The 12,139-nt window shown below is 36.8% G+C and overlaps 3 protein-coding genes across 4 annotated transcripts; 2 read left to right on the forward strand and 1 right to left on the reverse strand.

The window, feature by feature from the left end:
- The first annotated feature begins 717 nt into the window (after nucleotides 1-717).
- Nucleotides 718-2,028, forward strand: LOC121805119 (60S ribosomal protein L2, mitochondrial-like). The gene is made up of 2 exons (XM_042204909.1): nucleotides 718-876; nucleotides 976-2,028. Exons 1-2 carry the CDS (start codon nucleotides 785-787, stop codon nucleotides 1,892-1,894), a joined length of 1,011 nt encoding a protein of 336 aa, XP_042060843.1. The 5' UTR covers nucleotides 718-784; the 3' UTR covers nucleotides 1,895-2,028.
- A 351-nt stretch (nucleotides 2,029-2,379) lies between these two features.
- On the forward strand, nucleotides 2,380-4,883 carry LOC121805120 (protein NUCLEAR FUSION DEFECTIVE 6, mitochondrial-like). 2 transcript variants are annotated; one of them, XM_042204911.1, is made up of 3 exons: nucleotides 2,380-3,524; nucleotides 3,616-3,740; nucleotides 4,769-4,883. In XM_042204911.1, the coding sequence occupies exons 1-3, from the start codon at nucleotides 3,382-3,384 to the stop codon at nucleotides 4,774-4,776; spliced, it is 276 nt and encodes a 91-aa protein (XP_042060845.1). In that variant the 5' UTR covers nucleotides 2,380-3,381; the 3' UTR covers nucleotides 4,777-4,883. The 2 variants fall into 2 exon arrangements, with proteins under 2 accessions (XP_042060845.1, XP_042060844.1); XM_042204910.1 differs by having other exon boundaries at nucleotides 2,456-3,524; nucleotides 4,542-4,883.
- A 1,915-nt stretch (nucleotides 4,884-6,798) lies between these two features.
- On the reverse strand, nucleotides 6,799-9,764 carry LOC121805862 (uncharacterized protein At4g28440-like). The gene is made up of 2 exons (XM_042205888.1): nucleotides 9,376-9,764; nucleotides 6,799-7,216 (listed from the first exon to the last, which is right to left on the reverse strand). The coding sequence occupies exons 1-2, from the start codon at nucleotides 9,653-9,655 to the stop codon at nucleotides 7,026-7,028; spliced, it is 471 nt and encodes a 156-aa protein (XP_042061822.1). The 5' UTR covers nucleotides 9,656-9,764; the 3' UTR covers nucleotides 6,799-7,025.
- Nucleotides 9,765-12,139: the final 2,375 nt, after the last annotated feature.

Consider the following 12,139-nt stretch of genomic DNA (forward strand, 5'->3'; position numbering starts at 1 on the left):
GTGCTTGCTAAATTGCACTACTCAGAATTTCCGAGCACTTGTGCATGCTCGGTTCACTGGTCAATGCTTTAATACAAATGTTTTCGAGTACCACAAAGTGCTCTGAGTTCCCGAGCACCCATTTATATATGCTGACACATTATGCTCAAATTTGCGAGCACCTATGTGTGCTCGGAAATTCCGAGGTGCTTGGAGTTATGGAATATATTCGAACACATTTGGCTGCTCGAAAAGTTTCTCATCGACTATATTATGTCTTTTATCAAAAAAAGTTGACCATATTATGCTCAGAGCACTTCTTTGCTAAACGTCCTGTGAGTTTTATATCATTCGTTATCTTTACTTATTATTTCAATTTATTACTCAGTAAAGTAAATGACATTAAATTAACTAAAATTAAGTATTTTACAAAAATTTACAATGAAACTAAAAATATCTAATTTACCGCGATCAAGCCATATAACCCAAAAATCTCTCAAAAATAAAAAATAGCACCAGATAATTTTTTCTATGTTGCCCCTGAATTAATTATCTAGGACACGGTGTATTTTTGTTCTACTAATTATTCTAGCTTACCATTTCATTTGTTTGCTTAAGCGTACCAAATTAAAAAGTGGTAGTAGGAATATTAGCAGCAAATTGGCCAAACTTGGATTTCTTTAAAGGGCATATTAGGAAATTCAACGGGATTCGCTCTGGTAAACTCTTCTCCGCCTAAATCCCAATATATAAAACCCTACATTTCTCGTCGGCTTTTTCGATCGTCAGAAACTGTCAATACAACATGTCCGCCGTTGCCGCCGCCAGAACTGTCCTCCGTTCCGCCGCCACATCAACTCGCATTGCCTCGGCGAGACAATCCTCCTCCATTTTCAGGTTAGTTTCTACTCCTAGAGCCTTCTATCCATACCTCCTTTAATAATCGCACTTTCATCACCAGGTCTCAGAAATTGACACCTAAATTATTGCAATTAGATCTCCTGCAGAGACTAGCAGCTTCAGCGGAGCTTCAATTTCTCTGCACCTCGGTCAATTCGGGAATTTAAATGGAAGAAACTTCTCAACTAAGACGAGGAAATTTCGATTTCAGCGCAGAATTGATATGAAGCGAAGCACTTCGGCTACAGGAATCGTGGAAAGGATAGAATGCGATCCTAATCGAACTTCTCGGATCGCTCTAGTACGATGGGAAGGCGGAGCTCTCCAAGGAAAATCCAAGGCGGCGGAGGATATCGCGCTGCCGGCGAAGAGTCTCGAATCCACTGTTGCCCCAGCCAGCGGCGCGTTCTCCTTCTCCTCCTCCTCCTCCTCCTCCCTGCCGGGGTTGCTGGATGACAGAAGCTCAGCTTACTCTTCTAAAGGAGGAAATAAGCAAACTGCGAAGTCTACATATGTAATGGTTGGAGTACCTTCGTCGAAGAGCTGCTTTAGTGAAGGTTCAAGAAGCAGAATTACTAACGGGAAGGATGTTATCGTCTCTGCTTTCTCTACAAAGGCCAAGGGAGAGAATGCGGGTATATCTGATAGTTTCCCAAGGATAGCGGTGGCTGGGTCGAGGCTGGCTTACTTCGTTTTGGGAGAGAAAAAGGAAGTAGGAGGGAAGGATACTTTCACTCTTGGAGAGGTACACAAGTGGAAGAAGGTTAGCGCTCGATGGATGCATCGGATCAAGCGTAAAGGGGCAGTTTCTTGGTCTAGTTTGATGGGGCAAGAGAAATTAGGGCTCAAGGGATTGACGCCGAGGAATGGTGGCAAGGCAAAGACTGGGAAGCTCGGTGATGATCGTGTTCCTGTCACTTATATCATAGCCAGTCATCAATTGGGAGAGGGTAACTTGGTGATGAATTGGTCCGGAGCTTCGAGTAGCAGCGCGTCTCAATATGGTAATAGATAGTACTAACTTTGATTGCAAATTGAGAGCTGAGTAGAAGAAATAACAAATGCCAATTTTACTTGTGCTTTGGTTAAGCTTTCTAGTTGAACCTATCTTTATATGAGGGTAATATACAATGTTTTAGCACTTCCTTATTGCCTTGTGTTACCATTTTCTCTGTTGCCACTGGGGAACAATCGTGGAGCGAAAGCAAAGATTGTGTTGGCTTCATCACTCTCTGTTTCTTCTTGTGGTAACTGTATTTTTTTCTTGAATTCCCTTTCATGGCGTGGATGGTTTGGCATTCTGACCAAATGCTATGGAGTAGGGGGATTACTGATATGTTTGATCTAGTATGGATAATGGGTTAATTCAACTGGTGAGAGTGGTTATATAAATGCTTTGCTGTCTTGCAACTGTTGAGGTGAATGTGATTTATGGTGTTTCTTTTTTATGTTCTCTGAGTTATTGTTCTTGAATCATCTATGGAAGTGTTGGTGCATTAGTGTTTAGAGTCTAAAACTAGTGCTTAATCTTGTAGAATGTGGCTTTCATTGATTTTTGGTTTATCTTAGTGTCTAATCATGTTTATGAAACTTGATTCAACATAAAAAAAAAATCACATTTTGTTAACTTGGTCTTTGATGGATCATCCTGGCACGTTGTGTACATCAATTTTTTGTGATGGTGTATGATGACTGTTGGATTGCTATGAAGTTTTATAGGAGTCAAAGTTATCATGAATCAAAGCTTTGTAGATAATTTGGCAATGTTGTTTGTCCGCACAACAGAGACTAAAAAAAGATGTACTCCTACAGACATGTTATGAAGCCACTGAACGAGTTTTTTTAACGCTTCACTCTTAGATTACTCCTCCTTCAGTTTGAACTCCAGGATCCACCATTGCTTATATGAGTATGAGCAAATAAATTTGTACTACTATATATATGGAGTTGTATCAAAAACAGATTCATATACAAATATGTGGACGAAACTAAACTTACAAGCAAGTAATAAAAATACAGAGAACTATATTGTTGATCTATGAACTTTACTATAATATTCTTTCAAAATATTATTACACATCTTTGTACTGGAGTATTTTTTTTGGGATTAAAATGCCTTTACTCTTTAAAAGCTGTTTTTATCAAATTTCTTTACTCATCTCCTCTTTCATCACTCGAGAGAAGGGATAAAAATAATGCTATTAAATAAAAATAGCTCTTAAAAATGAAGGAAATTTTATTCGAAATGATCTGAAAAGGGCAAAATTTATTTAATATAAGTGGTAGTACTACATTTAAATGCAGAAATGTGTCGCAATATTCTAAAAATAAAAGAAATAAACAAAGTTTATGGAGTACTAATCTTTGGAGGGCATATACGGAAACTTGATATGATTTGGTGTGGAGCGAACAAATTTGGGGATCTTGCCACACCTAAAACCCAAGCCAAAAGCCCTACCTCTCTCTCTCTGGATTCAATCTGATCTTCTCTCTATAGTCACCATGGCCGCCTTCGCCGCCAGATCAGCTTTTCGCTCCGCCGCGCGTAGCGCCACTGCGAGAATATCCGCCGGCGTCAAGCCTAGGTCAGCTCCATCTCCATTTCGCGCCTCATCTCAAACTCCGCTCTCCGCTCGCATTTTCAGGTTCCACTACTCAGGGCTTTTTTCTCCTCTCAACGATTCCCTTTTCAATTCTTATTTTGTCAATTGCTGATTAATTATTGTTCAAATTTAGGTCTCCCGTGGAGATGAGCTGTGTTAGCGTAATGTCTATGTTGCCGTACCACACTGCAACCGCCTCCGCCGTGCTCACTTCTATGCTATCTGTGGCGCCTCGCGGTCACGGTTGGAGCATTGAGGGTGAGTTCTACTACGCTTTGATGCTCTTAATTCTGCCGCAGTTATGAATTACAAGTAATGGCATCTTTATCGTATCATTTTCTGTGAGTAAATGATTTTAGTGAAATATAGAAAATATGACATTTTGCCTTTATCTTGAATGAAAATAAATCATGTTATAGTCTTATTGATCCTTTCTGAATTAATAATTCCTAAATAATTTTAGTATGAATATGATACATGTAGCATTTCACTTTTGTTGGCAAATTGTTAACTTAGATAATTTATCCTATCCGAGAGCTTAATTATATGGATAGATTATCCCGCTTATAGTTATTTTGAGAAACTTCTTGTTGATATTTAGTCTTGTATAATAATCCTAATACATTGTGTTCATCAGATACCAACGATGATGTATGATGACTGTTGGATTGTTCGAGCGAAGTTTTATTTTCATGAGCAATAGGAGATTGTCTGATAGGTAGACTCATGCACAGTTTTATAATTCTCGTGGTCTTTTTGGCATACAACAAGTTTATCAAATGTTAAAAAGTGAATTTTTTAGTTAATTTCTTCGCCGAACAAAGATTTAATCAAGCATGTAACTTTCCTTTAAAATGTAGTATTGATTTGAACACCGCAAGAAGTTTCTGTGAGGGTTTTTTGTAGTGAATATGGTCATTCCTAGATTGTTTGTGTAAAATACGTATCTTCTTCTATTCTTGTATTGCTTCGAGACTGGCCTTATGATGATAAAACAATAGAGAAGAAATAAATGCTAGCATAACCTTTTGACTCGGCCTTTCATTCTTTTCCGTTCAGGGTTATGATTACTGCTCATTGGCTGATTTGAGGCTTGAAGGTTTTCTGATTCTCTCTTTTTGTTTAAGCTGATTATGTATGAGCCTCTGATGATAACTGGCACTCTAAACCTCAGTCTTAATCCCTGCATTGTTTTTCCCTTGATTTGTAGCAGCAAATGGCGGAACTAGTTTTTATTTATTTCCATAGCCTTCCTTAAGAAATATTTCTTGTTGCCTGTGTTGTAGATGGATGATTGTTAGAATATGTTGAGAAGCGCTGCCTTTCGTGATTGGTGTGAATGGACATGTAATTCTACTACGAGATCATTCAGCTTCATCGTTAAAAGTTATTCTTTTATAACCCTTGTAGTTGACTTCCCCAGTATGACTTGCAGCAGGAAATTTCTGGGTGATTCATGACTACTTTTCAGTAACCTTTAAATTGGCAGAAAATACATTACATTGGGTTTTTTTCTCTATTTCTTTGGGAAAAAGTAGGGTCTTTTGTCTCTTGAACATAAGGTGATATTTAGAAGTATTACTCAAATGTTTCGATATATGATCTCACAAAAGAAATTGCTTTTTCAAGTTGAACTGCAATAGGTATATATACTTTACCTGTTTGGAGTATTTTATAGATCCACATTTGCTTAGTTTTAAAAATAGCAAAATCAGCAAAATGCCTCGAGCATGAGTTAAGGGATTTGTTTAGTATCGAGCAAAATTTCATTTAAATTTTAATAATAACCTATTCACTTGTCGATCAGAATAAACGTAATTATGGGTTTTTAGCCTATAAATACATGAACTTTGAGTTTTTTCTGATTTTTCCCCAAAACTTTAAATTTTGAATATAAATACATGAACTTTTGGTAATTTTGATTTTTTCCAAAAATCTAAAATCAAAACACATGTGGCAAATTAAAGTTTATGTGGCAATTAAAATTATTACAAACATATTTATATTAATTAAAAATTAATAAATTTGAAGTCCACATCACCCATCTTTCACCCTTCTTGCTCTTTTTTGTCGAGCTCTTCGTCAAGGCTCTGCCCGACGCCGTCGGGATAATGCCTGAGATGTTCGTGTCTCAACTTCCAACCTGCCGCCTCTCCATCTTGGTGGAAGATTACATTCATGGGGGAAGGTAAAGACGCTCACGTGGTGGAAACTCCGGTGGTGGATGAGGAGCAGCGCCACAGATCGGCTTGTACGACGGCGATGAGGAGCCATCCGCTGGCGGAGATCTTGCTCAGCCCGGGGGCACTTCCTCCTTCTAAGTGCTAAAGTTGTGGCAGAGGGAGGAGGATTTGTTTGGAAGGAGAATGTCGAAAAAGGAATCGCGAATGGACTCGATCCGGCGAGAGATCTTCCACCTTTGCACTCAATTCTTCCTCTTCCATGGCGAATTCTTCACGATCCTCTTCGCATCGTCACCCCCGTTGCAGAACGAGCACTGAGGCAAGTGGTGGTTTCCGTAGATGCTATCGGGGTGCGCATCGGCGGCGATTGCCATGGCGCACTGCAAGTTGTGGAGGTTTTTAAAGGTGGAGGGGCAGCTGCAGAGGGAGCTTGCGGAGGGAGCTTGCGGAGGAGCGTGCACTCACGTTCACGTGGTGCGTGCAGGAGCTGAGGATGAAGGCGTGAGCTTCGATCTGAGCAACGAGACAGCTGATGGAGATGCAAACATCTCCGGCGCTGTCCCGACGGCAGCGGCGGTAGAGCCTTAGAGCGCGACAAGAAAGAGTAGGAAGGTGTGGTCCATAAGAGATGGCTGAGGTGGAATTTAAATTTATTATTTTATTAGTTAATATAAATATGTTGGTGTAGCTTTAATTGGCACATAAGCTTTAATTTGCCACGTGTATTTTGATTTTGGATATTGGGGAAAAATCAGAAACATTAAAAGTTCATGCATTTATATTCAAATTTTAAAATTTAGGGAAAAACTAGAAAAACCTCAAAGTTCATGTATTTCCAGGCAAATAACCCCTTAATTATTGAATTCAAATGCTGTAATGACAAGGTAGCGTATTTTTATCAACGGCAATAGTTATCTCAAGATAAGATATTCAATCAAATATAAAACAAAGCTAAGATGTGACATGCTGATATCAAATTATATGCTAATGTTCTCACAAATAATCTTTTGGTCCAGAACAACTTTATTTCGTTTCTTCATATTTGTAATTCATCTCAATGTGTTGAAGGTACAATTTATTTACTTTACATACCATACTTATAAAAATAGTACAAGAGTAATACTTTTTCCACATTTGAGAACAAGGGATCATATATTATGGCATAATCAAGGGACCATACAGTTTACACACCGAAAAATTAATGCCACAAGTCCACAACTAAATCAAACCTATAGCAAGAAAAGACCTATGGCATAATCAGTGGCAAAAAAGGACAAAATAACCAGGAAAACTTGTATATCAAGACCCAATAATGAAAGTGAATTGCAGTTCAATATCCACAAGATGGAATTCAAACTTTTCAAGATTCTTCGACATTGACCAATTCGTACTCCAAAAGAGAGAGATTATTTTCCTCTTTGACCACAAATTCAGCCGGCTCAGTGACCTCAACACGGCCCCACTTATCGACAGCAAGCCTCATCGAACCCTTAAACATGTCAATCTTTGCATTGCGAAGTATCACCGTATTACCAGGCTTCATCATCTCAACTGCATCATGATTAGAACATTTTAAATCAACAAATACTATGGCAAGTTAGCACAAAGAAATTATTTTCTGACATGATATATATTGGTCCAGCAACAACTTATCTTAAGCAATGTATTCCAATCACATTAAAAGAAAATGACTAATCATCTTAAAACATTAAGAATAAAAGGCAAGGCATACGTTTAATTCAACCCAAGATTGAGAACCAAAGCTGTTTTTTAGGTTCCTTGCATGATGTCATAAACAAAATGCAAACTCTCCCAGACATGTCAGACAGGCTTGTATCTGTAACACTAAATGGCAGACTTCCCCTGATATCACTAATCCTGATTTATAGAAAAGGGTCTTCATATATACGGCAGTGTTGTTAGGGTCGCGGGGCGCACCGGGTCGATGGGGTGAAAATTCGGGTCGCGGGTCGACGAGTCGAAGGGGTCGAGAGACCCACAAAGCTAGGTTAATTTTTTTGCCTTTTAATATTAAATAAAATAAATATATTGCTCTAATGTTTATAATATACTCCCTCCGTCTCGCACTACTCGCACGTTTCATTTTCAGCACGAAGATTAAGGAATGAGTGTATAGCAAAGTCAAATATTACGGCTGTAGGTGAAATTTTTTACTAAAAATAGAAATAGTGCAAATAACTTGGGACGCCCAGAAAGGAAATAAGTGCAAGTAGTCCGGGACGGAGGGAGTATCAAATAATATAAATGTAGACGCAATTCATGTGAATAGAGATAAAATGGAAAATAGAAATGATCAAAATATCAAAACAATTCATAAGTCATAACACAATAAATAATTGAAACCATTGTCTGAAAATATCAAAACAAAGGAATATATGAAGGGTGGCAGAAACAGATCTTTGAATTGTTTATTTGTTTAGGAGTGAAGAGGCCGAATTCTAAAGTGTAGAAAGTAGGTTTGAAAAGTTTGATGTGGTGCATGCATATATATAGAGAATTGTGATTGAGAGAGTCAGAAAACATGTGAGAGATTTGGGAAAATCAGAGATAGCATGTGTTTAGGGCGACCCAGGCGACTCACTCGACCCAGGCGACCCACTCGACCCAGGCGACCCAGCGGCGACCCTGTATCTCGATCGACTCACCCATGTTGGGGCGGTGATGGTCTCGACCCAGGCGACCCGGGCGACCCGAACGACATTTTGACAACACTGATATACGGTAAAGATAAAGGATCCTAAGAGATTCCAGTTCAACTTGAATTCATGTGCAACTTTACACATACATAAATCCAAATATCCCATGTCTAACCTAGTCCCAGCTCTAATTCATAAGCTCGGGCTATTAGCACTACATACCAGAATAAGCAAAGGTGAGTGAGTAGCTGGCCAAGACAGGCATCTCAATGAGAGAAGCTCATCCTGCTCCAGTTTATTGGTTACTTATTTACAATCCGTCCAATCTATTTCACTAGTTAACTCTTCAATTCTTTTCATATACTCTTTTCTCCAATAATTACTTCAAAGAACAAGTTTTCCATATATACTGCTACATGGTTGTACAGAGAGTCACTTAGTCACTAGAATCTATATAAATGTACCAAAATAAAACGAGAAAGAAAGTTCATTAAACTAGTAGTATCTAACAACACAAAGGCTAACACGCAAAATTCCTAGGAACTCTTGATAAGACACAAACTGCATTTTAAACTAAACAAAAAACCAAGACCCAAAAATAGAACAGTGAGACCCACACTCCCACAGTTTACCATCAGAGAAAAGTAAGCGTCTCAACCAAGTTTTTCCATTTCATATAAATCTCAAATATTGATTGAAAATATTCTCCCAAAGATAACACATGAAAATGGACAAATATTTTCGACTAGCACACCAAAAACGTCTATCACAGAACAGAGGATAGGCAGTTAACTGATCAATCCCGAGTATGATCATGATTTCATTCCATTTCTATATACCTACCAGTAAACATAACAAATGACAAAACCCTAACAAGTAAATATTGCCAACCAACTGAAAAAACACAAACAAGGCTTCATTCAGTGACGCCATACCAATAAACACACACACGAACACAATTATACACCAATTTCACAAAAAGCCTAAAACAAACATCACAAACATTTACTCATTAATTCAAAGCACAAGCTAGGGTATTATAGCAAACAAGACCTTGATCGTTACGAGCCGTAAGAATTGTCCCTGTCTCGTCTCCGATTAGGCATTCAGCGATCCTCGTATTCTGATTCTGTGCCCCACGGAAAGTCGGATTCCGAGGCTTCTTGCTCAGAACGGTGGTCGATTCCAGCACTTTCACGACGAGCGTGTGTCCGGTCGTCCCCGGCTTCAGAGAATCAACCTTCACGAACACCGGCTTGCGCAGCCCCGGCTTGGTGCCAGCCGAACCACCGCCTTGCTGCTGAGCTTCCAACGACGGCGCTTTGGCTGCCATGGAGACTTAGATTTTGAGTGTGTGTGTGAGTGAATTGGGGTTTTAGTTTCGATTTGGGTGTAAATCAAACCCTAACCCTAATTCCCGCGATTATAAAAACGGAAAATGAAGAGTGACAAAAATGAAAAATGTTTAAAACTTTAAATGAGGTCTTTTGAGTGGAGGAGAGGGATAATTACATATTTTGTACAAAATGTTTTACATTTGTTTCAATTTAGTACAAAAAGCATTAAGTTTACGTATTTCATACAAAAAGTTTACCTAGTGTTTTAAATTAATGCATTCCGTCAAGTCCGACTAACACCGTTAATTCTACTTACATCATACATACAAAATGTTTCACAAATGTTTCAAATTAGTACAAAATGTTTTAATTTTATATGAATCATATCATTAGTGTTTTAAGTTAATACATTTCGTTAAATATTTTAAACATGGTTAGTTAGTTTTGTAATCTGTCCAACTTATCAACATAATAGGAATAATAATTAGAGGTTTAATGCAATTAATCACTCCAAAAAAAATAACAGTCAATATCATTTCTTCTAACAACTGCTCGTGGTTTAAAAAAGTTTGTCTCTCAATATTATACTTTTTTATTGTATTCTTTATAGAACATATATAAAATAAGTCCATATTTCATCTTCACAGAATGGTAAATTTAGCTTCGAACCATCAATAAGTATTTAACTTTTATGAAAAAGAGTCAATATTCTTTTGGTTTTATTCTCCATTGTTACATTAGAAAGCATCGAACAATAAAATGCAATTCGCTAATTTGATGGAAAAGAGTGGTGATTTGTTTTTTCTATGTATTTTTCATTTTTTTAGTAATAAAAGTAATATTATTTGAAATAATTAATGTATAATTTAAAACTTTTTGTACGAATGTGAAACATTGGTGAAACTTTTTGTATGTATGATGTAATTGGAATTAACGGTGTTAGTAGGAAATTGACGGATGTATAGTTTTGAAACACTAGGTAAACTTTATGTACGAAATTCGTAAACTTAATACTTTTTGTACTAAATTGAAACAAATGCGAAACATTTTGTATGAAACATGTAATTACCCCTGGAGGAGACGATATGAGAGAATCTCGCAGACGACTTCAAACGACGCCGTTAAGGCGACGCCTTCGCTTTTTCATTTTGAGCCGGGTCCAAAAGAGAATAATTATTGGGCCCAACTTAAGCCCAATAAAAATATCCGAGGTGACACAAATCTAAACACTTCCACCTCAACTTCAACTTCAACTGATACTGATACTGATACTGATACTGATACTGATACTGATACTGATACTGATACTGATAAAGTAAATCTATCAACTTTATGTAGAGCATTACTGAAAAAACTTCAAATCCATCAAATATTGCAGATGACGTAAGCACATATCTATAATGTATAATCTATAAAGAGTTTTGGAAAAATTAACAAAAATGCCATTGTGATTCATTTAAATGCATATTAAGTGAACTAAACGTTGGTTGACTTGCAACTTTAGTGGCTCAATCTTTTACATTGTTCTACTACGTTTCTACTTAGTTAATTGTACATTATAAGTTAAATGCACATATTAAATTATATGAATAAAATATAAATAATTTAATTTAATTTTCGGCTCCGATAAATAATACCATTGAGTGAATAGATGCTTGGATGAATGCAAGCAAGATTTTATTTACCGTTCACAGAACCCTATTGTAAACCACTTTCTTGATATGAGCATATAAACAGATTTACAACCAAGATTCAGGTAAAAAAAACCTCTACTATCAGTAAGAATTATCAAGTAGGTCGACCCAGTGTAAGATATCGAATACAGATCTAAAACCCCTCAAAATAGAATAAGTGATCAACAAAGTAGAATTGAACTGGGACGGAGGGAGAATTTTATTGATATTTGGATCATTTGTTGGTCATGATAAGTATATTTTAAAGTTAAAGGTTTAGGGTTTAGGTTTCAAGGTTTGGGTTTTTAGTGTATAGGGTCACTATATTGCAATGAAATGAAGCTCGACTAGGAAGTGTCTCACCAGTGCAATCTTAAATTATAGCTTTTGATAAACAATATCTTAAATCTCGTTAGGAGAAGTGGTAATTATACATTCTTTAGGTTTTGTTGTTTTTTTGTGATGTAAATTTGCTTTTTTTAGGTTTCACAGTCAGAGTTATTTTTCCATTTTACAAAAAAAATGTACAGTATTATTTTCCACGTATTTATATTTTAGCTGAATCACAACATGATCACATTAAAATGTCAACACATATTTGTGTTGATATTTTAATAAACTGTGTTGACATTTAAATATCAATGTCAACATAATGTATTAAAATACATTGCATTGATGAGTTAGCAAGTTAGCAATTTAAGAAAAGTTAGCAACGAATCACACCCATGTGGTCATATTTATTAAAAATATGGAAATGTATATTGATTTTTTTTTCAAACTTGCTATATCCTTATATATTTTTTTCTA

The sequence above is a fragment of the Salvia splendens genome, chromosome 5, assembly GCF_004379255.2.
Source record: "Salvia splendens isolate huo1 chromosome 5, SspV2, whole genome shotgun sequence".
NCBI lineage: Eukaryota > Viridiplantae > Streptophyta > Magnoliopsida > Lamiales > Lamiaceae > Salvia > Salvia splendens.